Source organism: Thalassophryne amazonica, chromosome 8 (assembly GCF_902500255.1).
Source record: "Thalassophryne amazonica chromosome 8, fThaAma1.1, whole genome shotgun sequence".
Taxonomy (NCBI): domain Eukaryota; kingdom Metazoa; phylum Chordata; class Actinopteri; order Batrachoidiformes; family Batrachoididae; genus Thalassophryne; species Thalassophryne amazonica.
The window spans coordinates 83,543,436-83,571,424 of record NC_047110.1 but is presented as its reverse complement, the minus strand read 5'-3'; the positions used below and the strand labels follow the sequence as shown (position 1 = coordinate 83,571,424).

Below are 27,989 nucleotides of genomic sequence, written 5' to 3'. Positions count from 1 at the left end.
GTGTTTAGGATCCTCGGTTCCACCCGGTGTGACAGCTAAGGAGGAGGTTTTAGTCCCCCCCAATCTGACGGTGGTGCTAGCCGAGTACCACAACCTTGCTGATGTCTTCAGCAAGGATCTGGCACTCACGCTGCCCCCGCACCGTCCGTACGATTGTGCCATTGATTTGATACCGGGCGCTGAGTACCCGCCCAGCAGGCTGTACAACCTCTCACGTCCGGAACGCGAATCAATGGAGACCTACATCTGGGACTCGTTAGCTGCCGGGTTGATCCGGAACTCCACCTCCCCGATGGGTGCTGGTTTCTTTTTTGTGGGTAAGAAGGACGGCGGACACCGTCCATGCATTGATTACAGAGGGCTGAACGAGATCACGGTTCGCAACCGATACCCGTTACCTCTGTTGGATTCAGTGTTCACGCCCCTGCATGGAGCCCAAATTTTCACAAAATTGGATCTTAGGAATGCTTATCACCTGGTTCGGATCCGGGAGGGAGACGAGTGGAAGACGGCATTTAACACCCCGTTAGGTCACTTTGAGTACCTGGTCATGCCGTTCGGCCTCACCAATGCGCCTGCGACGTTCAAAGCATTGGTTAATGACGTCTTGCGGGACTTCCTGCATCGGTTTGTCTTCGTATATCTAGACGATATACTCATCTTTTCTCCGGATCCTGAGACCCATGTCAAGCATGTACGTCAGGTCCTACAGCGGTTGTTGGAGAACCGGCTGTTTGTGAAGGGCGAGAAGTGTGAGTTCCACCGCACTTCTTTGTCTTTCCTGGGGTTCATAATCTCCTCCAACTCCATCGCCCCTGATCCGCCCAAGGTTGTGGTGGTGAGAGATTGGCCCCAACCAACGAACCGTAGGAAACTACAACAGTTCCTCGGTTTTGCAAATTTCTACCGGAGGTTCAAGGGCTACAGTCAGATAGTTAGCCCCCTGACAGCCCTGACCTCCACAAAAGTCCCCTTCACCTGGTCAGATCGGTGCGAACCCGCGTTTAGGGAGTTGAAACGCCGGTTCTCGACTGCACCGGTTCTGGTGCAGCCCGAACCCAAGCGCCAGTTCGTAGTTGAAGTGGACGCCTCTGACTCAGGGATAGGAGCCGTGCTATCCCAGAGCGGGGAGTCCGACAAGGTTCTCCATCCATGTGCCTACTTTTCCCGCAGGTTGACCCCAGCTGAGCGGAACTATGACTTGGGCAATCGGGAACTTCTTGCGGTGAAGGAGGCTCTTGAGGAGTGGAGACACCTGTTGGAGGGAACATCGGTACCATTTACGGTTTTCACGGACCATCGGAACCTGGAGTACATCCGGACGGCGAAGCGTCTGAACCCCAGGCAAGCCCGCTGGTCGCTGTTCTTCGGGCGTTTTGACTTCCGGATCACCTACCGCCCCGGGACAAAAAGCCAACGATCTGACGCCCTGTCCCGGGTGCATGAAGAGGAGGTCAAGACCGAGCCGTCAGACCCCCCTGACACCATCATCCCTGAGTCCACTGTCGTGGCCACCCTTACCTGGGACGTGGAGAAGACCGTCCGGGAGGCCCTGACACGGAGCCCGGACCCGGGGACAGGTCTGAAGGACAAGTTGTACGTCCCACCAGAGGCCAGGGCTGCGCTCCTTGACTTCTGTCATGGTTCCAAGCTCTCCTGTCATCCAGGGGTGCGAAGGACCATGGCAGTGGTCCGGCAGCACTTCTGGTGGGCATCTATGGAAGCCGACGTCCGGGAGTATGTCCAGGCCTGCACCACCTGTGCCAGGGGCAAAGCCGACCACCACAAGGCCCAAGGCCTCCTCCAGCCTCTGCCCGTGCCTCGTCGCCCCTGGTCTCATATTGGCCTGGACTTTGTCACGGGCCTCCCGCCGTCCCAGGGCAACACCACCATCTTAACGATAGTGGACTGGTTCTCCAAGGCGGCCCACTTCGTGGCCCTCCCGAAGCTCCCGACGGCCCAGGAGACTGCAGACCTCCTGGTCCACCACGTCGTGCATCTGCATGGGATTCCATCAGACATTGTCTCGGATCGTGGTCCTCAGTTCTCCTCCCAGGTCTGGAGGAGTTTCTGCAGGGAACTGGGGGCCACCGTCAGTCTCTCGTCTGGGTACCACCCCCAGATGAACGGGCAGGCAGAGTGGACGAACCAGGAACTGGAGCAGGCCCTCCGCTGCATGACCTCCACGCACCCGATGGCCTGGAGTGACCATCTGGCCTGGATCGAGTACGCTCATAATAGCCAAGTCTCATCTGCCACCGGCCTCTCCCCGTTTGAGGTGTGTGTTGGGGTACCAGCCCCCATTGTTTCCACTGGTGGAGGGAGAGGTCGGGGTGCCCTCGGTCCAGGCCCATCTGAGGAAGTGCCGTCGGGTGTGGCGTATCGCCCGCTCTGCCCTGCTCAGAGCCCGGACGAGGGCTAAGGCCCATGCAGACCACCGGCGTTCCCCGGCCCCTGCATACCAGCCCGGGCAGGAGGTCTGGCTATCCACTAAGGACATCCCCCTGCAGGTGGAATCCCACAAACTCAAGGACAGGTACATCAGACCTTTTCCCATCCTCAAAGTCCTCAGTCCGGCCGCAGTGAAGCTGAAGCTGCCAGCTTCACTGTGGATACACCCCGTGTTTCATGTGTCAAGACTCAAGCCCTGCCATACCTCACCACTGTGTGCCCCGGGACCAGCGCCGCCTCCTGCCCAGATCATTGACGGGGAGCCCGCGTGGACGGTACGCCGGCTCCTGGACGTCCGTCGAAAGGGCCGGGGGTTCCATTATCTGGTGGACTGGGAGTGTTATGGCCCCGAAGAGCGCTCCTGGGTGAAGAGGAGCTTCATCCTGGACCCGGCCCTCCTGGCCGACTTCTACACCCGTCACCCGGACAAACCTGGTCGGGCGCCAGGAGGCGCCCGTTGAGGGGGGGGTCCTGTTGTGTGGGCCGCTGAAGAGGAGGTACTGCTGGCCCACCACCACAAGATGGCGCCCTGCTTGAAATGCGGGCTTCAAGCACGAGAGGGCATCGGAGCGACCAGGAGTGACAGCTGTCACTCATCATCCGTACCAGCTGTCACTCATCCACTACTCATCACCACCACCATAAAGGCCGGACTGCAACTCCACCTCCCCGCCGAGAAATCAGCTACCATTCAGGTAACTTCTCTGCTGACTTAACACTGACTAATAGTCTGAACTTCTTTGCAGCCATTTTCCTGTGGTGTGTCCTTATCTGTGGGATTGGCGTTTGGTGTGATCAGCGACGGCTTCGCTTCACACCCCAACCAGATAAGTGGTTAGACAGGAGCTGCACGAGTGTGTGATTGGAGGTGGAGGTTCTCCCTCCCAATTGTATACAGACTGTGGGATTACTGAGTGTGCGAACTCACACTCATCAGGACTGTCTCTGTTCTCTGCCAGCAGTACCGGGTCTGACTGCTGAAGACAGCGGCCACCTGGGGCGCAGTGCTTGGCGGCTCCGGTGTTCTTTAGCTCCGTTGGTGGTGGAAGCTGTGTGGGAGCCGGCTCTTCTCTCGCCAGGCGTCTTCTATCGTCGAGCCTGCCCACACGTCACCTGGTGTATGATTGACAGTCACCATATTGTTATTGTCTGTACGTCGTTGTGCGATTCACAACATTAAATTGTTACTTTTGGCTTATCCATTGTCCGTTCATTAACGCCCCCTGTTTTGGGTCCGTGTCACGACACTTTCACAACAGTCTTATTCTTGTCCTAGTATGACTTCAATACCTTGTATCATATTGGAATAATTACGTTGGAGGCAGAGCTTTTCAAACAACCATAGTTGTATCATAGTTCCATTATTGTTGATCCACTTCTTTTATAATTCTAACAGAGTTGATTTAACACTCATAGAGAGTAAGATCATTAAATAGATTTAACACTCTCATAGAGTGTTAAATCAACTTTAATACTCTAATTATTAGAGTCTAATGACATTAGTGTCAAATATATATATTATTTATTTAATATAAATGTATTTATGTATATATTAAATAAAAGCAATCTCATAGTTTCAAAGGTGAATTGTGGTCACATTTTTTACTCATTTATTAGATATTCAGCAGTTTTCATTGTTTTGAAAATTTTGTGAGGTACTCACAGACACATTGCTGTGTGGGACGCTGTGTCCCTGAGTCTCCACCATGCAAAAGCCGTGCCCTGGCTATTAATGACAACGATTTGGGTTTTGCGTTCCATTACAGCGACTTAATCCCACAGCAAAAGCACCATCTGCAGGAGATTGCTCAGCAGGAACCACATTAAAGTAAAGATTACAGCACCCTCAAGGGTGCCTATAGATAGGAGAGATACAGAGATACATACAGCGCAGTATGTCCAGCAACGTGCAATGTTGTCTGGTCTGTCTGTGTGTAATGTGAATCTGAAGACCTGTGATCAGGACGGCTTATAGCTGGGGGGAAAAAAGCAACACAAATTTTCTCTTACTAAACTTTTGATTGGAATCTGTGACTTTTAATATGAAGCAATTTTTTTTTAATTTACTGTGAACAAATAAGAAGTGCATCCATTTGAGTGCATGCCATACAAGGCCAGAAAAACTTAACTTTAAAGCTACAGTGTGTAAGATTTAAGGGCCTTTCAGAACAGCACAAAGTGAGCACAGGGGCAAAGTTTTCTCCCTCACTCTGTTTGTGTTCTGGATTCCATACAAGTCTCACTGTTGCCATGTTTATGAAGACTTGTGTATTCCTGAAAAAACTAATTAAATAAAAAGTGAAGCACTGTGAGTTGTAACCACAAGACTAGCAGCAAAAAGCAGAGGACCAAGTGACGGCCATCACCCTGCAGGGAGGAGCCTTTTTCAGTTAGTGTTCATCAGTGAGGCTGGGTGGAGACAAAGGAACCGGCATGATCGAGCAGACACACTCAGTCTGAAATTCTTCACTTTTGGATACAGGTGTGGTCAAAAGTTTACATACCCAAGCAAAATTTTAGTTTTTTTTTTTTTTTTTACCCATTTTTCAGAGAATAAGAATGATAATGCAAAAACTTTTTTTCCACTCATGGTTAGTGGTTGGGTGAAGCCACTTATTGTGACACAACTGTGTTTACTGTTTTTAAATCATAATGGCAACAGAAACTACACAAAGGACCCTGTTTAAAAGTTTACATACCCCTGTTCTTAATACCATGTATTGCCCCTTTTAACATCATCGACAGCTTGGAGTCTTTTGTGGTAGATCAATTCAGTTCAATTTATTTCATTTATATAGCGCCAAATCTCAACAAATAGATCATTAGTTGATGAGTAGATGATTAGTTGTGGATGAGGATCTCTGATGGTAGAACTGCCACTGAACATGTCTTGGACTTTATTTACATCAATTACGAAGAAATACAAGCAGTATGGCACTGTATGGTAAATCTGCATGGAGTAGACAGTTCTCAAAAACTGATTGACTGTGCAAGAAGGAGAAGAGTGAGGAAAGCCACCAAGACACCCAGACAACCCAGAAGAAGTTACAGGCTTATGTGGCTGTGATTGGTAAAATTGTGCAAAGTGCAAATTTTGCATTTTGCATCACTACTCTTAGCTTCATAGTGGAGTCAAGCAGAGAAAGATATTCTTTCACCAAAAGATGCATCAATGTACTTTCTGGTAATTTGTAGCTGAACTTTAAGGTTTTCTTTATAAGAAAATCCTCCTCTATACCACTTCATCATGAAGCTGTATAACTGGTGGTACAAAATGCAAAGCTTTTGGCAAATGAAATAGTTTTTCCTTAAAGATAACACATGGGGGCTCACTTTATTTTCTTTCTGTAAACAGATGGTGTTCTGACACAGAGTTTGTTTTGGAGCATCATGGCAACAGGGTTAGTGCATTGCATCATCTTTTTTTGTCCCCTTCCTGTCTTAATGGCAGTCAAGGGGAAATTACTTGGTCATTTTGGGTAGGTGGGTTTCACAAAGAAAAAAGGGAACAACCAATGTGAGAAACCAGAATTTGAACAAATAAGCTCTTTTAAAGTGGAAAACAGGGTCCCGACGCCCATTAACAGAAAACCAAAATTTTATAGGGCACCACTTCCATTCCGTAATTCTGCTTTTATCCAACATTGCTGCTGGAGAAAGCTTTCTCTTCTGGTTAGTTATTGCCTCTTAAATAGTCTCAACACAAATGATATTTTTTTGTAATGACTGCACCATTTCAAATTCAGATTTTTTACATTATGATAATCTCAATTAATGAGGCTTTTACAAAGAAAGAAGTACAAACAAGAGCAATAAATGTGCAAAGTGCAGGGTGTGGAAGGAAGCGCTGCACCAAGTTGATACCTGAGCTGTTTGTGTATTTATAGTCGCATTAATTTTGGATTTAGTTTGTAACAGGGTCTGTTGCTCCGCAGCCATCATCATAACATTGTGTTTATTTCGTGACACATAATAAGCCCTGACAGTGTAGCATGTCTTTCTGCAATTAAATGGGATACAAGGAAAGCAAACACTGAGACCATGTAAATACTCTAACAATATGTGCCTGACTGTTATAAAAACACAAGCAAAAAAAGGCACAATACATTTGGCAGTGTTAAATTAGCACTGCACCGAGTGCATAAGTGGGGTCATGGAATTAAATTTCATTGCTATGCTGATGATCTCCAGATGTACGAGGTCTATTAGAAAAGTATCCGACCTTATTATTTTTTTCAAAAACCATATGGATTTGAATCACGTGTGATTACATCAGACATGCTTGAACCCTCGTGGGCATGCGAGAGTTTTTTCACGCCTGTCGGTTACGTCATTCGCCTGTGGGCAGTCTTTGAGTGAGGAGTCGCCCACCCTCTCGTCGTTTTTCATTGTTTAGGAATGGCTCAGAGACTGCTGCTTTGTTTGATCAAAATTTTTTCAAAACTGTAAAGCACAACTGAGTGGACACCATTTGATAAATTCAGCTGGTTTTTGGTAAAAATTTTAACGGCTAATGAGAGATTTTGGTCTGGTAGTGTCGCCGTAAGGACGGCCCACGGCGATCTGCGCTTCGAGGTAGCAGTGTCTCGCCGTTTCAAGTTGAAAACTTCCACATTTCAGGCTCTGTTGATCCAGTAAGTCGTCAGAGAACAGAGAACTTTCAGAAGAAGTCGGCATGAGGAGTTTATTCGGACATTCCATTGTTAACGGACATTTTGTAATGAAAGAACGTGCGGGCAGAGTCGCATGTCGGGCCAGACCCGACCGCGGGGGGTCGCGACAGGAAAAACACCTCTGTTGGAAACCTTAACGGGCAAGTTGGAACATGCCCAAGCTGTTAAACAATTTCTCAGTTACTCACTTGTTGAAAGCCATCAAAAGCTGCCTGAATTTTACAAATGGTTTTCAACACGGAGGTGTTTTTCCTGTCGCGGCACACACCGATTTGCCGAGTCGTCACGGAAACGACTCAGCGAATTTGCGCGCACGTCTTTCATTAAAAAATGTCCTTAAACAGTGGAATGTCCGCATAAAGTCCTCATGCCGGCCTCTTCTGAATCTTCTCTGTTCTCTCACGACGTCCTGGGTGAATTAAGCCTTAAATTAGGATGTTTTCAGCTCGAAACAGGCCGACAACGTGATAACAAATACCTAAACTAAAGAAGAACCAAAAACCAAATAATTATGCCAGCATAGCAACAAGAAAAGAGATAATCGGAATCAAACTAATATGAGACGTAACAAGTGACTAAAATAAAACAACAACTGCTATGAAAGGGTCAAGGCAGGCAGTGGATCAAAGAAAGGGGACAAAACCTATAACAGGAGCCATGACGGTGCAGAACCATGACAAGCCCATTGTTGGCTTACACCATAAAATTTGTCAATTTATTTATACATAAATTCTCCCTCCATTCCTTTTCAAAGAATGGTTTGTGACTCTATCGCATCAAGTGGGCGCCTTTTCCAGGAACTTGACCAGTATCCTCTTAATGGCCAGCAGAGCTAGGCTGCTTAAAGGGCCTTGAACACAGAGTGCGCAAACATGGTATACATCACTGTAAAACCCATTATTTTCAATGAAAAGCATCATGCAAACAGTGCGATGAGCAAATGGCACGTTGAGCAAACAGTTCATGGTAATGCGGTGTGCAAAAACTGAGCTTGCACAATGTTCCACTGGGAGCACGCACCACCACTTGACGTCAAACTCACTGCAGTCAACGTTCAACTCAGTCCAACTTTCACTGCTGTGCGCTGTGACGTAGCTTCGCACATTCAGTAAAAGCGAGGCATCAGGCCAAACCACAGAAGACGACACAGTGCAGACACGTGTGTCACAGGAGCATCAGAACTGCTAATTTTCTCAAGAAAATCCTTACAAATGTTTCTTTTAACCTCAAGATTAATTTCTGATCACTGTACATTTTGAAAGTAAAAATGTTTCTTACATTTGAAATTTTGTAATGAAAATATTTTTAAGGAAAACTCAAAGCTTCTTTAGAAATCTCTGATGTCCATCTGTAAATTCAAACCATAAATTGTCTGTCGTTTCAGATGAGATGATTTCTTGATTACAGTTTTTGCCGATTGGTTACACACATTTTGCAAAATTTGGCTCACTGTGTCAAAACTCTATACACAAGCAAGATGAGACACAACACTTGATGTAGAACTCCTCACAGCTCTGTCAAAATGAAACCCTGCAATCAAAACCTAACAAATCAACAGCAACACACTGATGTGACATTTTGATTTACTTTTCTCAAACAGTTAGTTAGCAACAAAAGTGTTATTTCCCAGTTTTTATTTATTTTTTATTTAACTTTTATTTTAATTAATTAATTAATTAATTATTATTATTATTATTATTATTATTTTTACAAAGAAATAGAAATTTCTTACAAATACTGAAAGAAAGATACAGCACTGTACAGTTTAAATTCAAAACACAAAACAATGAAAACAAGTGTTTACAGTATTGTAGTTTACATACATGGTACAGTAACATCAGAATGATACTGCACTGGACAGTACTATCCACTGTGTGGTGGCTGAGTTGACCCCTTTGGCTTTGAGTTGACCCCTTGTCCACACTCTAAAATTGAACCGCTGTCTCAATGAGAAAAGTGATGCGACAATTTGCATAGATTATATGAAAATTCAGTAGGTATATCTTATATGTTATATTCCAATTATAAGGTGGAACTATGCGAGTATACTAAGGTATATCTAAATATCTAAAAAGGAAGAGTAAAATAGAAGAGTAGAAAAGAGTAGAGTAGAGTCACTTAGGTGCCTGATCTTGAGAACCAGGGATGGTAGGTTATGCATAGAAGCTATTTTACTGTAACTTCACTACGTCAAGTAATTTCAACTTAGGTAACTAGAGAAGTCTTGTCGCATTATGAAATAACTAAATTGAAATAACAAAAGAACAAATATATGCAAATTGTTACATCAGTGTTTCTTATTGAGACAGCACCTTTTTTTTTAGAGTGCAGCTTCCCTCAGTGGTGAGGCCGTGGTTGATCACATGGTGCACCAAAGTTACTCAAATTTCATCTGAAACATTTCTCCTTCTTGGTCTTCTTTGTCTTTGTCCACGTATCTCTCTTCGTCTTCCTTGTCCTCTTTCTCTCTGGGTCTTATCGCCTCCATGAATGCAGATTTGATCAAATGTTTTACCTGAGCTCTATTTGTAGTGCCAAAGGTCAGACTGATTGGTGGTGAATTTTCTGTCAGTGTTTTTGGATGTGTGCATAAGTATTTCCAGATGTGTTTCGCATTTTTATGAAAAGTGTTTATCCAATGATAACAAGGTATTTTAACTTTGAGTTCAGTGTCTACTGTAGGAGACTGTATGTGTAAAGCAAAGTGCAAAGCAGAAAATGTGTCTAAGGTATTGTCACATTGTGTTTTAGCTGCTGTTACAAGACGTTTTGGATTTGAAGTTTTAGTCTAAGCATTCGCTTTTTGAGTCTAAGCAGCTGGTAAAAACTGTAACATGATGATAAACCTTGGACATTTTAGACAAATAAAATAGCATGAAAAGTAATGTGTACATTTTTAAGTTTGGTAGATTCATTCATTCATATCTGCATTATAACCAGGAAAAACCCCCACAAATAAATATAAATATTTATTATAAAAACAACACTTCAGGTTTTGGTGTTGAGCTCCATCACTGGAAGTTCTGAAGTGCATCTGTACAAGGTTCTCTGCACAGCAAATGTTGAAATGTTCCTGATGTGGGACAAGTGAAGAAATATATTTCTTAAAATATAAAGAAACATGAAACAGTACTATGTTATCTTCTACAAAGTCTGGTTGTTAGATAGTTAAAAAAAAATAAAATGAAGAAAATCTGTTATTTAAATGTGAGACTGTTCTTGTAGTCACAGCAGTAACAATTGAAGAAACTAATGTGTAGATTTATTTGGTGAAAATAAAAATGGATCAAACAACTTACAAATATAAAACGTTCACTCAGCTGCACTGAGTAATTGATTCTGCAGCTAAAGGCTAAGCTAAAGTTAGCCAATAATATTTCAGGGTTCAGGGTTCTCTCACTGTGGTCGTTGCCACAAGTTTTTTTTTATTCATAGGATATTTCTTGTAGTATGTAAATTCTTCGCCAATCAGAAAGTCAGTACATACTACATCATTTGCAGCATTACAAGTATGATGGCATGTTAATCGTAACATACGATTAAGATGCCAACACATACACAGCAAAACGTGAACAATCATTGGCCATCACTTCAAGTTGGACCAATGCAATGCATTCTGGTTAAAATGTAGTGGTCAATAAATGTGTCCTTATTCCCACAGATTGCAATGCTTTATGATACTGCTGTGGAGAACATGAAGTTTCTTAGACCTTGTTAAAATTATGTCTGTAGGTGTTTTTGATGTCTAAATTCTGAAACAACATGACACCATAAGTGAGTGGTTGGCCTGGATTATGAGCTTCAAAATGCTTATCTTCGTGCTAATGGAATGTAGTGATGTTGGTATAATCCCAGAAATTTATGTTACTTGTTCACAAGAAGCAAACAATCTAGTAATTGAAATTTTTCAGGAGTCTCACTTGTTCTGTGTTTCAATGTTCAAACTAATATATCACTCCATAAACAATGAAATCTTTTTATTTTATGAAGTGATACATGATAGTTTAAATAACTTTGTGTTTTTATATAGTGTTTTTTAGGGAGTGATACATTAGTAAATAACTGTTCTCTAGTGTTTTTTTATGGAAGGATACATTAGTTTACGTTAGTTTAAAGTTATTTAAACTCCATAAAATAAATTAAAGCTTTTTGTAGTGAGTGATACATTAATTTAGATAACTTTGTGTTTTCATATAATGTTTTTTTATGGAGTGATGCATTAGTTGAATGTTATTTCAACTAACGTATCACTCCAAAAAAGAAATGAAAACTTTTTATGGAGTGATACGTCAGTTTGAACATTGAAATGCACAACAAGCCATTCTCTAGAAAAAAATTAAGTTATTAAATTATCTGCTTTTTGTGAACAAACAAGAAATTTCTGGGATTATTCCAACATCACTACACTCCACCTACACAAAGCTGAGGATTTTGAAGTATGTAAAACAAACTAATCACTCACTTATGGTGTCATGTTTCATAATTTAGATATCAAAAACACATACGGACATAATTTTAACAAGCTCTAAGAAACTTCAACATGTTCTCCACAGCAGTAGCATTAAAGCATTGCAGGCTGCAGAAATAAGGACACATTTATTGACTAGTACATTTTACCCAGAATGCATTGCAGCCTTGTGGCCAGTGATTGTTCATGTTTCCCTGGGTATGTATTGGTATATTAATCGTATGCTAATGATGTGAGTAATGTAGTGGGTACGGACTTTCTGAATGGCTGAAAATTTACATCTTACAAGACATATCCTACAAATAAAATACCCGTGGCCGGCCCGCTGCCTCAGCTCCGCCTGGCCTCACTCTGAGCAGTCGCTGAAAAAAGCTCCTCCCAAAATATGATATCTGTCACTCATTCTTCTGCTTTTTGCTCCTAATCTTGTGGTTATGACTCACAGACTGAGTTTCACTTTTTATTTTCACTTTTTTCGAGAACACACGACTCTTCACAAACATGGCAACTGCGAGAAAGAGTGGAATGCCTAACACCTTTGATCTGACTTTTAGAATGAAACAAAGTCAAACTCAAAGCAGTTGAACATGGGTACAATCAACATAAAAGACCGACACGTGAGCCAAAATCGACTGAGACTGTAAAGTAAATGTAATACATATTTAAACACTTAGAATATATTCAAGTTTGTTGAATTTGATTGGAAGTGACGATCATTATGAGCCACTATAGCTCACTTTAATATCCAAAGATGCATTTGCAGGCTCATAGTATGAAATGCCAAATGTGTCTGTGCACTTTTTTTTTTTTTTTTTTTGGAGTATTTTCAAGTCCATTTGGGCTGCTTTTAACCTTCATGTGTCATTTCATACCACTTTCAAAATATCATCTATGCCAAGGTCACCATCATAATGTCAACTCTGATATATTTTGTTGCCTTTTTCCTGCCAACCTCATTTAAATAGCCTGGACTGGAGGGTAGCAGGTAAAGCCGGCTGAAGTTGTACCCCCTCCCTCTTCTCACGCTAAAACCCATCATTTGAGCTGCCCCACCACACCATTTTTGAATGGTGTTTAACAATGATGCCTTTTTGATACAGTATTATTTATTGATGATACATTATCTGAGTCTACAGACTAACTTGAAGCTAAAGCTCTCAGTTAAATGTGGTGGAGTAAAGACTAAAACATTTGCCTCTGAGATGCAGAAATGAGAAATGCTCAAATAAATTACAAGTACCTCAAATTTGTATGTAACAGATGAGTAAATGTATTTAGTTACTTTTCACCACTGCAGTCAGAAGTATAATAGTTATGATTTTTGAACAATTGCTAGAAGGGGTGTAATGCTACATTAGCTCCACGATACAATACATATCAAAATACATCCATTATGGTTCAATGAGACTATTATATATAACTACATCACTGTCCCACTAAATATGTAGTACAAAGTAATCTCTGGTGAATGTTTTAACTTTAAAGAAACAAACTGATGTCACCTGATTCCTATTTGTCTATTTTAAAAATTCTTCTGCAGTAGGTATTTATTTCCTCTGTGCAGTAGCTGACTTTTCATGGTATCATGATAGTCAGAAAAAAATATATATACGAGGTCTATTAGAAAAGTATCCGACCTTATTATTTTTTTCAAAAACCATATGGATTTGAATCATGTGTGATTACATCAGACATGCTTGAACCCTCGTGGGCATGCAAGAGTTTTTTCACGCCTGTCGGCTACGTCATTCGCCTGTGGGCAGTCTTTGAGTGAGGAGTGGCCCACCCTGTCATCGATTTTTTCATTGTTTAGGAATGGCTCAGAGACTGCTGCTTTGTTTGATCAAAATTTTTTCAAAACTGTAAGGCACAACTGAGTGGACACCATTCGATAAATTCAGCTGGTTTTCGGTAAAAATTTTAACGGCTGATGAGAGATTTTGGTCTGGTAGTGTCGCCGTAAGGACGGTCCACGGCGCCTGACGGCGATCTGCGCTTCGAGGCGGCAGCGTCTCGCCGTTTCAAGTTGAAAACTTCCACATTTCCGGCTCTGTTGACCCAGTAAGTCATCAGAGAACAGAGAACTTTCAGATGAAGTCGGCATGAGGAGTTTATTCGGACATTCCATTGTTAACGGACATTTTGTAATGAAAGAACGTGCGGGCAGAGTCGCATGTCGGGCCGGACCCGACCGCGGGGGGTCGCGATAGGAAAAACACCTCCATTGGAAACCTTAACGGCAAGTTGGAACATGCCCAAGCTGTTAAACAATTTCTCAGTTACTCACTTGTTGAAAGCCACCAAACGCCGCCTGAATTTTACAAATTGTTTTCAACACGGAGGTGTTTTTCCTGTCACGGTGCACACAGATTTGCCGAGTCGTCACGGAAACGACTCGGCGAATTTGCGCGCACGTCTTTCATTACAAAATGTCCTTAAACAGTGGAATGTCCGCATAAAGTCCTCATGCCGGCCTCTTCTGAATCTTCTCTGTTCTCTCACGACGTCCTGGGTGAATTAAGCCTTAAATTAGGATGTTTTCAGCTCGAAACAGGCCGCCGACGGCGCCTGGAAGCGCTGCACGACGTTCCGCTCTGTAGGAAGTCCTTACACCGACAGAAACACCCCATAATCTCTCATCAGCCGTTAAACCTTTCACCAGCTTAATTTCTCGAATAGTGTCCACTCGGATATTCCTCACAGGTCCAGAAAAAATGTTGATAAAGCAACGCGCGCCGTCTCGAGCAGCGTGTGAAACAAAGGAATTCGGCCGAGAGGGCGGGACCACATCTCACTCAAGGCCTGCCCACAGGGAAATGACGTCACCGACACGCGAAAAAACTCACGCATGCGCACGAGGGTTCAAGCATGATTGGTGTAATCGCACGTCATTCAAATCCATATAGTTAAAAAATAAATAAAAGGGTCGGTTTATTATCTAATAGACCTCGTATAATAATTCAACACATGCTTCAGGATAAGATTATCATGATTCACAATGTATCATTACACCATATTTGGTATGTCAGCTCTCAAAATTCTAGTTTGATACAGCGGCCACAAGAAGCCTAAAACTTTTTCTGGGCTGTTTGGGTGTCTTGGTGGCTTTCCTCACTCTTCTCTTTCTTGCACAGTCACTCAGTTTTTGAGAACTGTCTACTCCACACAGATTTACCATAGAGTGTCATATTGTTTGTATTTCTTCATAACTGATGTAAATAAAGTTCAAGACATATTCAGTGACTTGGAAATGTTCATGTATTCATCTCCTGAATTGTCTGAAGAAAACTGGCAATAAAACTGATTATTTACAAGTATTATACCAAAGGGGATGATTACTTATGCAACCTATCATCATGGCTTTTCTATTTTTAATTCATTTATATCAAGTTGTAGAGATTTGTTTTCAGTTTGAGTCTGAGGAAGATCATGTTAGAAATTTTTATACAGTGGTCCCTCGTTTATCGCGAGAGTTACGTTCTAAAAATAACCCGCAATAGGAGAAATCCACGAAGTAGTCAGCGTTATTTTTTACAATTATTATAGATGTTTTAAGGCTGTAAAACCCCTCACTACACACTTTATACACTTTTCTCAAACAGGCATTAACATTTTCTCACTTTTCTCTCGTGTGTAAACACTCTCAAAGTACAAACCTTAGTAGAAAAATAAGTCCAGTATTATAGAATGAAACCAAAGATCAAAACCTGTTTTCAGGCCCAAACATTTGTTTGAGAAATAAAAATAGAACGTTTTCCCATAAATAATTATGATGGCTTTTAGAACTAACAAATTTAATTTTAACGATCAACCTACGAGGTTGGACACATAAATTATTAATAGTGACTCACCAGTATTTCACAGTTCCTCTGATCGCGCCGCTGCATCCTGGTGCTGCTCCGCTGTTGCGTCTTTTTCCACTAAGTGACACCTCGGTGCAGGTGTCTTTTTCCGAGTGAAGAACACAGTTATGGGTAGTTGTTGGCGCTCTTTTTTCTTCTGGGCAAGAAGATTCTTATAAACAGACACACGCAGAACACAATGCGCATGCTCTCCCTTCGCGGTGATGCCGACCGGTGCCGCGACCAGCCTGCTTGATGACAACGCAGAACACAATGCGCTGTATTTAAAAAAAAAAAAAAGCATGCAAAATTGGACTAAAAAAAATCTGCGAAACTGCGAGGCCGCGAAAGGTGAACCGCGTTATAACGAGGGACCACTGTATTGAGAAGCCTGATTTACTTTTTGTATTTGAAACGCCATAAACAAATTAAAATGCATGAAATACCAAGGGGCTGAATACTTTTGCAAGCCACTGTAAATTGTATGGTGTGAGCCCACTCCTTGTTTTTGTGGTTTTTTGACTATGTATGACTTCATTGTCTGATTTCTGTGTGAAGTTCTTATAAAGTCATCCATTCTAATCAATCCAAAATATTTTGCCAATTCATCTATGCTTTAGATCATCTATCTAGGCTTCATGGTCATTGAGATATGAAAAAAAAACAAAACAAAAAAAAAGAGGTGTTTCTCAGACCATGTTTAATTGACCTTGACCTTTTATGTTTCCCAAAAATCTAATCATCTCTTGATATCTAGCCAAGTAATATTCCCACCAGGTCTGGTCCATCTATGCTTCTTGGTTGTTGAAAAAAAGGTTTTGTTTTTGGACCAAGTTTTCTTTGACCTTTGACCAAACTACTCCCAAATCAAATCACCTCTTGGTATATATCCAAATAATACCTGGGACCTTCAAAGCAGCAGAAATGTTCCTGTACCCTTTAACAGATTTGTGCCTTGAGGCAATCTTGGAGGTCTACAGACAATTCATTTGACTTCATCCTTGATTTGTGCTCTGACCACTGTGGGTCCTTATATGTAGACAGATCTGTGCCTTTCCAAATCATATCCAATCAACTGAATTGACCCCAGGTGGACTCCAATTAAGCTGTAGAAACATACATCTGAAGGATGATCACTGGAACCAGGATGCACCTGAGCTCAATTTTGAGCTTCATGGTAAAGGTTGTGAATACTTCTAATACTTAAAAACAAACAAACAAACATTGTTCACTGTTTACTGTTTCGGTACTCTGACAAAATAATTTCCTTCGGGGTAAATAAAGTTGATCTTATCTTATGTACATGTGATTCCTTAGGTTATTTTTAATAAATTTGCAAAAATCTAAAAACAAAATTTGTTGTCATTCTGGGGTATTGTGTGTAGAGTTTTGAAAAAAAAAAAAAGAAAAAAGAATTTCATCCATTTTGGAATACGGATGTAACATTAAAAAATGTAGAAAAAGTGAAGCGCTGTGAACACTTTCTAGATGCAGGTAATCGCACCAAGTTTGAAGGAAATCCATCCAGTCATTTTTGAGTTATTAACGTTTGTAGCTGACGTTGATGGAGAGACAGAGGCCTGTTCCTCCTTAGGGACAGATAACAACAACGCAGCATCTGGGTGGACAGAACATTTAATCTCACAAGAGCTCATAAAACCAACGTGTCTCTTTGGTAAGTGCAGCGCTGAAGTGAGAGCACACTTGGCTTTGGGTTTGCCACATGCTGCACAATCAGTTAGTGAAGTGCATTTAATCATGGCACTGTGCTCCTTGATCTGCTCTGCGGCTGGTTGCAGACCTCTTTGTTGCCTACTGTGCAGCCGGCCTCGTTTCCATCCACCTAATGGAGACTGCAGATGAAGCCATGGAAGATTGACACCATTTAATAGAGGAAAAAAGAAGTCCCTGCATTCTAGCATGAGTGCTCGTGTTTGCTCTGTGTTCACAGTGTAACTATGGAAATGAGACGCGATTAGAATGTTTAATATGAAAACCACATGGCTCTGGATTTAAACACCTTTTTTTGTCTGACCCTTGAGAACGCTGAGACTCTAAATGCAACACAAGCAAACGCAAAGTCAGTTCTAAAACTATTAATAGAGAAGCATTCAGAGCACCTTTTAGGGCTGTGATTTTTACAAATAGCCTTAAAACCCTGTAAATAATGTCAAGATATACAAAATAAGTCATTACTCTGAGGTAACGTGTTGGGGCCCCTACAGCACTACTAGCTTAATGCAGTTAGTAATTAGATTTTATTGTGTGTTTTGGGCAGGAGGCACTTTTTCCCCTCCTCGACCCACCACAGTTACAATGGTGCCAACCAAAAACATTCCTTAATGCAATTGACTGTGCTTTTTACTCCAGTCAAATATAAGTGACAAACATAGCAGACTCTGAGGGCAAGTTCACACATTACAGTTCAAAAAGATCTGTATTAATGATCATATTTCACGTGTTTGGTCCGAATACCTTGGTTTTGCATTGCAATTTTGCCTTAGTTTGAAAGACGTTCCATGGACTTGCGTGCATTCTGTCGTTATAACCGGTGTAGGCTGCATCTTTCCATACTTCATATTGATTGGTTGGTCTGATGTTGAATTTTCAAAATGGTTTTGTTTGAATGAAGACAATTTTATTTCTTTTCAAGTTGACTTAATTCTTCTGACCAAATTACATTTAAAATCTCTCTCTCCGTGTGCTCCCATGGCTCATGTTTTACACTTATGTTTATTTTCTTCCATTGTCGAATGGGTTATAACTAATTCTGCTTCTTTTCTTCTGCTGTGAAATACGTTGTTACCACTTCTGTTTCTGTATTTCTTCAACTGTTTAATGGGTAATGATAACCTGGGGGGGATACTTTCAAGAGGTGGCAATGGACTGGTTGTCTGCTTGTTTAAGTACTGTAAAAAAAAGACATGCTCCCCAGGGCTGGATCCAGAGTGAAAATCTGACAGATGCATTTTTGCCCAATGATAAAATAAAAATCGTACGCATCTTGTTATTCAATAATCTTCATTCTTTTATTCGTGTGCAACATACACTGTCACACTTCTTTTAATATATTTATTATACTTCATGGACCATAGTGAACACTTCTTATTTGTATAAATATGATGTCCTAAAAAAAAAAAAAAAAAATCAAAAACAACAAAAAAAAAACACTATAACAAAAATTGACTGTAAACAGGATCAAATTTATTGCCAAAATCTTTCAATTATACCTGAATCTATATATGATTTTTTTTCAATTGATAAAATTAATAAAAATATGACTGCATATATTCTTAATAATAATATATTGAGATACAGACAGTTCACAGAAGACATTTTCCATTGATACCAATCAAAATTAGAAACAGTCCAGCAGGTAACAATATTCATCATGTCCATGACTACCTATACTAAAACAAATACATCACAGTTGTACACATATCACAGTTGTGATATGTGTACAATTGTGATGTATTTGTTTTAGTATATTTACATTTTGTTGTGATTTGACACTTTAGAACAGGGGTAGGCAACCTGTTCCAGAAAGAGCCATGAGGGTGCAGGTTTTCTTTGCAGCCACTGACTCACCAGGTGATTTTACTGATTAATATCACTTTGAGCAGATGGAATCAGTTAATCAGTGAAATCACCTGGTGGAGTCAGTGGCTGCAAAGAAAACCTGCACCCTCATGGCTCTTTCTGGAACAGGTTGCCTACCCCTGCTTTAGAAGCTGATTAAATTGAAATTGAATTGAAATTCAACATTTTATTGAGTCTTAAAGTAAATAAATATGAAATTGGTCACTGGACCCTTAAACTCTGGACATAATAAACTACATGGTGGATCCTTGATCTCTGGACATAAATAGGAGTAAACAAAGTCTGTAGTTTTTGTCAAAAGCATTTCCTTTCAGACATTATTGGCATGAATGTCTTTCCATATATCTGAGCTGAGCTCTTACAGCTGCTGTGCTTCACTTCAGGATGTAATTTATAAAGAAATACAGCACGTTTCATTTTGGGAGGAAAAGAAAAAAAACATTTTAGTCGACTGTATTACAACGTTTGGAAAGAGGTGTCATTTTATTTAAAGCGCCAATTCATTTTGAAGTTATTAATTCCGACCGGACTCTGTCTCGGCAGAGAGCCGCGCAGCGTTTTGAGCTGTGTGAACAAAGCGGAGGACGATTCTCGTTTCTTGACTGCAACAAGACAAGAGTCCCAGTTAGTGACTTTAATACACACAAAAGTGACTCATGATATTTTAATGGCTTTGAGAGGGGTTAAGAAGCGGACTTACCGCTTCTGAAGAGCAGCGAATCAAAGAGCCATGGAGCCATTGAATCGAAACACTGCTTCAGTGGTTCACCGGCTTCAAAGTGGAGTCACGCTGCAGAAATGGTTGATTACAGAGCCGCTGCAGACCAAACCCTGAATTATCCAACTTTATTTGTATGTCCGTATGACTCTGAAACTTGTAAAAATCTGTATAATTTACAGACTATATGTTGACATGAAAACCAAAGGGGACACGTTCAGCACTATTCGGGATTATTCAAGATTTTTTTTTTTTTTTGACTGATGACGAACGATGCGTAAAAAAAATTTGACCGATGCAACTGCATCGGTCCAAACCGGTCTGGATCCGGGCCTGCTCCCCACAAATCCACAGAGCACTCATTCAAGAAGATGTGATACTGTGTTGCAATGGCTGAATCATTTTTACATCAACTTATCTTTTCTTGTTCAGACAACATGAAATTTGAAGGCAACCCAAACACTAAATTTTAAAAGTTTAATCAAAGAGGGTTTATATATTTATTCATTTACTTATGTATTTTTGCAGAGTACAGACATTTAACTAGATGTAGGACTTACTGAACTGTAACTTATGTTCCTTCTTATGTTCTTGTAGCCTTAAGTCTGCCTCTGGATGCATGCAAAATTGACCCGTAAAATTTGCAGAAAGGATCTCATGTTATCAATTATCCCGCCTTGAGGAGAGATTAACATCTTAAAACACAAACCCACACAGTTTCAGCTTTTGGAATTCTAGCCCAGATATCAGATATCGGTGTTGTGAAATCAGCCCTAACAATAGGTCGTCTGCCCTCACAGCTGGATGACATGAACATAGCTCACTTGTTGTTGGAATCCATTCAGTTTTTATTTTGGGAAACAGGAAATAATTTCAGATGGTCACTTATAGCTTTAGTGCAACCCCCCCCCCCCCCCCCCCCCCAAAAAAAAAGAAGAAGAAGAGAAGAAGAAGGGGGAGAAGAAGAAGTCTGCTGACAGTGTTGGTCTGATGCTCTTTCTGCATTTGTAACATGTGACCCATTGTACAGTCTGATGTGTCACACACACTTGCGACCCTGAGACTAAGCCTGCAAACTGCTACAAAATATACTGATTGCAACATATATACCAACAATCTAATGCCAGCATTTTTTGTATCTGTTGACATAAAATCAGTCGACCATGTGCAGCTGGAAAAGCCAGTTTTCACATTCACGGTAAGGCCTTGGGTTTTTCAAAATAAACCACCAGGCATCTGGACAAACAGTAGAGAGGTGATGAAAGGAGAAAGCACTGCAAGGCAGACAATATTTCTTTTCCCCCACTCTTCTTTGATTTTCCCTTTTTCTTGCTCTTTCCATACCCTGCTGACTTCAGCCCTTTATTTTCTTGAAAAAAAACTTTCAGTCCGAGTGCATGGACTTCTCGTCTTGACCTAAATCCTGATGTTTTAGGAAACTCCTTGGGATACTTATTTTATTTTATTTTTTCATTCAAATCCCCTTTGATCTGAACTTCTCTGTAGCTTTTGCATGTCAGAGTGCCAGTGGGGAAAGTGTACTACCTACATTACATCCAGAAAGTATTCACAGCACTTCATTTTTTGCCACGTTTGATTCAAAAATGGAGTAATTTCATTTTATCCCTCAACAGTTTACTCACAACACCCCACAATGACATTTGAAATTTTTGTAAATTTACTGATTAAGATAAAATCCTTTGCTCAGTACTTTTGGCAGCAATTACAGCCTCAAGTCTTCTTGAATATGATGCCACAAACTTGGTGCACCTATCTTTGGGCAGTTTTGCCCATTCCTCTTTGGAGCACCTCCCAAGCTCCATCAGGTTGAATGGGGAGCGTCGGTGCACAGCCATTTTCAGATCTCACCAGAGATGTTCCATCAGATTCAGGTCTGGGCTCTGGCTGGGTGACTCAAGGACATTCACAGAGTTGTCCTGAAGCAACTCCTTTGATATCTTGGCTGTGTGCCTGTGGACATTGTGTTTCTGAAAGATGAATCATCACCTCAGTCTGAATTCAAGAGTGGTCTGGAGCAGGTTTTCATCCAGGATGTCTCTGTACATTTCTGCATTCATCTTTCCCTCAATCCTGACTAGTCTCCAAGTTCCTGCCACTGAAAAACATCCCCACAGCATGATGCTGCCACCACGCTTCCTTGTGGGGATGATGCCTGGTTTCCCCCAAACATGACGCCTGGCATTCACGCCAAAGAGTTCAGTCTTTGTCTCATCAGACCACAGAATTTTGTTTCTCATGGTCTGAGAGTCCTTCAGGTGCCTTTTGGCAAACTCCAGGTGAGCTGCCATGTGCCTTTTACTAAGGAGTGGCTTCTGTCTGTCCACTGTACCATATAAGCCTGATAGGTGGATTGCTGCAGAGATGGTTATACTTCTGGAAGGTTCTTCTCTCTCCGCAGAGGAATGCTGGAGCTTTGGAAGAGTGAGCATCAGGTTCTTGATCACCTCCCTGACTAAGGCCCTTCTCCCACAGTCACCCAGTTTAGATGGGCGGCCAGCTCTAGGAAAAGTCCTGGTGGATCTGAACGGCTTCCATTTATGGATGATGGAGGACACGTTGCTCATTGGAACCTTCAAAGCAGCAGAAATATTTGAATAAATAAATGAGGGAAAAAAATAATTTAATCCATTTTGGAATAAGGCTGTAACATAACAAAATGTGGAAAAAGGGAAGCATTGTGAATACTGTCTGGATGCACTGAAAAAATATTCCAGGGCAGCATCCAGTAGAAGTAAAACACACCCAGGAGACCACACAATGTCCAAACTGTGACACAATAAAACTGGATTTTCATCGACGTTCTTTTTACCGTTTGTGAATGAATGCATGAATTTCATTTATTCGGCACACAGATGAACAATAACAACAACTCATAAAAAGAACAACTTAACAGTGTATCAGTGTGGCCAAAAGAAAGTAGGCAGAAGCAAAGCTTATAAATACCCTCCCCTACACCACAGAAAATCAAGAATGTATACAGATTATATAATATATATATATATATACATACATACTCATAACAACAATACCAAAGAAATGTGCACGAACAATATAACTTAATCAATGCACTAAAATTTCAAACCACAACCAAACAAGCAGTTGTGCACATTCCCAAACACAATAACAGAAATCGGTAAACCTAATTCTTCAAACTATAACGAGCAATTTTATTATTTTTGTGAAGCCTTTTAAAGTCAACTTTGCTGTTACAAAAGCAATAGTTCTAAAAACGGATCTGGAGCCTCCTGCCTTGTGTTTTCATTAAATTCCATCTGATGAATCAAATCAGATGTGTAGTAGATAAAGATTTATGACTATGTGTAAAAACATGCCCATACAATATTTTTCATTTTACTGAGATATCCACAGGCTCCAGCCCCACCGTGACTCTTAACTGAAGTAAGTTGGTATAGAAAATGGATGGATTTTGACATCCTCATTACCTCCCCTGAGGATATTATGTTTTTAATGCATTTGCCTGTCAGCATGATCTTTCAAAAGGATATCAATGGTTTTCTGGGAAATTTAGTGGATAGTTTGGCTTTGGGCCAAGGAAGAGTTGATGATGTTTAGTGTGGAATTAGATCAAGGGGTGGATGTTGCCTTTATTTTTCCCAGCATCAGTATCAAAAGCATATGGAAGGATTTCAACAAAATTTGACTGAGAAGTAGACCCTGGGTCTGTTGCTACAGGCCTTTGTCAAGGGATGGATTTTCCCTTTGATCTTTCTTTAATTCTTGTGATCCTCATAAAACAGAACATATTTCTTCTAATTGATTCCTTTAATACTGATCTACCATTGACCTTTGAGTCTGACTTCTTTGATCCTGATCAAGGGGCAGATCTGGCCTTTATCTTTGACTTTTGATCACGATTCCGTTTATTCTTGTTTTACCTTTGATCTGGATTCCTTTGGTGTTAATTACAGGATCAAGCAACAAGCAATCAGGAACTACATTCAGTTGTTATGATCAAGGACATGATCTCTCCCATGACCCTGATTTGTTTGATCCTCATCAAGATCAAAGAAAGAGAGAGAGAGAAAGAGAGAGAGACAACAAACAAAGAATGACGACAACAGCCTCTTTGGCGAGGCTCAAAGAGGCCTTAGTCATCAAGATCAAAGAAAGAGAGAGACAACAAACAAAGAATGACGACAACAGCTTCTTTGGCGAGGCTCAAAGATCAGCAATCAGGATAAAAGATGATTAAACAGAATCCAAGGTCAAATATTATGATCAAAGCTCACTGATTAGGATAAAAAGCAAACAATCAGGATCAAAGGTCAGTGATTATATTGCTGTATTAAATTATATAGTTTAGAGATAACTCTCACTCGGATAAAGTTAGAAATAACATGCCTGATTTGTGTTCTGAAATCAGTGAGGAGCTTTTTCCAAAGATGAACACCTTGAAAGCTTACTCAGTGATAAAAATTTCAGATGAAATACTCTTCATATTTCACATTTTGCATGATAATCTCATTTGGAATTCCTTTTGGACCAACAGTTTTGTATGCTAATTTAGAATCAACACACTTCTCTCTACCAGAAATTCTTCAATGACAAGAAAAAAAAAAAATGTTGGAGGGGGCACCGGCCACCACAGCCCATCCTTCGGAGCGGTCTCTGTGAGAGGGATGTTTTGGGAGACGAATACATGTGGAAGTCCTGGTGAGGCTGGGCTGTAATCTGAAGCCAAAAGTGAGAAGTGAGAGAATGAGGAAGGGGGAGAGGAGAGAGAGATGGAGGGAGGAAGGGAGGGAAGGATTGAACGGGGCGAGAGAAGGTGATGTCAGCTGAGTTCAGAAAGTAAACACAGTTCCAGACTGCAGCATGCTGTCTGCGGGACTGCAGCTGGGGCAAAGCCTTGGGGGCACCCGCACGATCGCCTGTACCCACAGCTTTATCTCTGGAAAGGAGGGCTGGTTCCTCTTCATCTCCCTTGTCATCTTCGCCTCCCTGCCCCGAGGGACAGCCTGGCCGTATGGTAAGACACCGGCAAAGTCTCAGCCTTTGCTCTTTTTGTTTTTCTATCTCTCTGAACTTTAGCACATTACTTCGGTTGTTTGCCTTTGTTCTCTAAATGCCGGCATCAGCACTCTTCCATCCCCTCGTAAAAGAAGACTAGCAGAGAGTGATGTGAAATCCAGGCTGTTCAAGAGGGAGCAAAGAAATTGTTTGTTGTGCGCCAGAGGTGGAGAGTTGAGCTGATGAAGTTTGGCACGGACTCCGTTTTGTGTCCACTCTTCTCCTTAAACGTTCGTCTTTTAGGTTTCTTCTGCCTGAGGTCAGCTCTGCCTGTTTACCCTGGATGATCGCTTGACCTGCTGCCGGAAGACATGAGTCATGTTTGAGTCAGCCGCGCTGTCCGTGGTAATGTGTATACCACACTCTTCTCCTCCTCAACTGAGAAACCAAAATACTGCCCTCCTGTGTGGTTCCACCTCACAACCCGAGTCAACATGAAGTACACAGACAGTACAGCTGTGAGCGGTGATTAAGAGAATTCCCTCTGGCAGATTTACCTTCTGATATTGCTGTCAGCTGAGTCAGTGTTGTTCAGTAATCGTGTGTAATCAGCTGATGATGGATGATTTCTGTTGAGCAACATGAAAATAGTACAGTTACAGTTACGCCCCCACGCAGCAATAGCACATGTAGGGTTATTGCTTTCAGTCTTCTATGTTCAGTTGTTTGTCCTTGTGTGAACAAAATAACTCGAAGTTTTGATCTGATTGGGATCAAACTTTGACTGACTAAATATCAGCCAATGACAAAGTGGTATAATTTTGAGAAAAATATCTCAAAAGTTGAGGTTAGAGGCCAAGGTCAAAATTTTGGCCCAGTGGTTATTCAGCATATAGGGGATAACGCATTTAGAATGGCTATGGAGTAACTGGTTACAGATACACCATTGAGAACTATTAAACACTAATATCAAGCCATATATTACCTTTCTTTTGGTAATATGACCGTTGACCTTGTTTGACCTTCAAAATATCAAATTCATTTAGAAAGTGAAGGATAAGGTAATTTAGTTTTGGATAGAATTGACTAAATGTTAATGCCACAAAGAACCATATATTATGTTGTCACTGAATCACAAAGAATTCATTTGTATGTGTCTGTTCCACTCAAGTGTTGCAACAGTGTACATTCTAGTTAAAAATGTGTAGATGTGTTTATGTCCCTCACCGGACAGCTTCATCGCTCTTCCGTATGTAAGGGTTTAACATTGGCATATATAATTATAAATGTATTTATATAGCACTTTCAGCCAAAAACACTGAGTGCTTCTACATGATAAAACATAAAGACAAAAATTTTATGTCTGTAAGAACAATTCATAAATAAATACATTAACAATAAAAAAAACAACATATGTAGCTGTAATGTAAACTACAAGCTAATTACACACAACTGAATATGTAGATTCCATGCAACAGAAAGTTGCAGTAAGCAGTGAATGGTGTCACCTGCTCTGAGGAGCAGGAAGTTGCAGTAAATGATAAACTTGGCAGAGGCATGGCTCAAAGGGGGTAGGATACAAATGCAAACTCTCACACGCTGATGGAGTAAGACAAAAGGTTTAATAAAGAAGACAGGCAGAGCTTTGGTACACAGGTGGTCAAGCAGCAAGGTGGAGGTAGCAGATAGTCGAGAGGCTGAGGCATGGTCCAAGAAGCAAGCAGAGGTCAAAAATACACAAAGTAGTAAAGTTCAGTGGCAGAGACAAAATCAAAGTCAAAAAACAAGGCAGGGTCAAAATACAATATCAACTTGGGATTCCGACGAGGGCGGTCGCATCTCCTCCACTCTCCCTTATCTCTGCACTCTGCTTTAACCTTCAAGTCCCTACTTTACCAGACTGTGAATTCCTCAAATTATATTGGATACTGGATCTATTGGACTACTATTGGATTTACCATGGAACTGATCAGCTGGTCTCTGAACGCTATTGACACCATTTTTTCTACAAGAAGGTCAGGAGCGGGGGATCCTACCTGCCCAGTTGGAACGTATCTTGCGGGCTATGTTCTCGACTCCTGGGGGTCTTGGTGTGTTGCACCCTTGGCGCCTTTCTCCGTTGAGGATGTCGAGGATTTATTCATTTTTGGTGTTATGGTAGCAGGGCTGGTACTTTTTGGCTTATGTGCTGCCCTGATCTACCAGAAAATTGGCAAGACGGTGGCATCAAGAACCACAGCCCCTCGCTTGTCCGTCATGATTAACGAAGTTGGCAAGGCAGTGCATTCTCAGACTGCGATGACTCTTGAACTCAGACGCAAATTGGATGACATCTTGGAGCACATGGGTGCTTTGCAGATGAAGTTGAAGATTTCGAAGGCCGGGGAATATTCTTAATTCATAATTGGGATTTGGTTGTTCTAGTGAAGCTGTAAAAACTGTTTTTCACTGCTCAAATCACAACACGTCAGGCTTATCAAGCCTGAAGGACAAATTGCCCGACTGTTTTCCTCCAGAGGAATGTCTTCAGGCCTTGGTGAGATTATTCGGCTCCTTTCTTATCTCCACCCACAAAGACAATAAACTGACTTACACATGGACAAAGACTGAAACATGCTCCATTCCCTCCCCCATCCTCCTCCTACCCCCATCAAACGATCCCCACTCCAGCTTCTGCTCACGTCATTCCTTTCCCCTTCTGCGGGGGTGGTGCAGTTTTAGCTGCAGCTGGTCCCCGTTCCTCCCCCCAAGCTGACGGTGGTGCATCTCAGGGTTGCTGCATGACCTTCACCCACTTGCCTCAATTCGGATAATGGACTTCTTCAAACTTAGTGCACATAAACAATATCAAATGTGTATGTGCTGTCTTTACTTCTGATGTGTGCCATTATTACGGTAAACAAGTAATAATTGTGGACTAATTGCTGTCTGAGGTAACTGGAGTGTAAACAGCAGGCAGCAGAACGGGGACTGAGAAAAAAGGCTGGAAAGCATATGTAAATTCAACGAACTGGCAGAGAGGAGGCAAACACAAAGGGCTTAAATAGAAAAGGTGGTGATTAGGAAACGAGACACAGGTGTGAGGGAACAATCAAGAAGGGGGGCAAGACACACCCATACCAAACCCTGAACACCAGACAAGAGCATGCACTCAGACAAAAGCATAGTGAACAGGACCCAACTAAAAGATAAACCTAAAACCACAGTGATCTAAACAAAATACCAAAACCAAAGATGAACAAAAC

The 27,989-nt window shown here is 41.5% G+C and overlaps 1 protein-coding gene and 1 long non-coding RNA gene across 2 annotated transcripts in view; one reads left to right on the top strand and one right to left on the bottom strand.

Annotated features, from left to right (window-relative positions):
• Positions 1-5,854: 5,854 nt before the first annotated feature.
• On the bottom strand, positions 5,855-27,989 carry LOC117516000. The gene is made up of 3 exons (XR_004562277.1): positions 27,870-27,989; positions 14,388-14,394; positions 5,855-5,870 (listed from the first exon to the last, which is right to left on the bottom strand). It is a non-coding gene; the product is annotated as an uncharacterized LOC117516000 (long non-coding RNA).
• Positions 24,454-27,989, top strand: part of pamr1 (peptidase domain containing associated with muscle regeneration 1) — a 67,308-nt gene continuing 63,772 nt past the window's right edge. Inside the window, exon 1 of the mRNA XM_034176847.1 lies at positions 24,454-24,763. Coding sequence (XP_034032738.1) covers positions 24,610-24,763 — 154 coding nt within the window. The 5' untranslated portion in view covers positions 24,454-24,609. The remainder of the gene's footprint in view (positions 24,764-27,989) is intronic.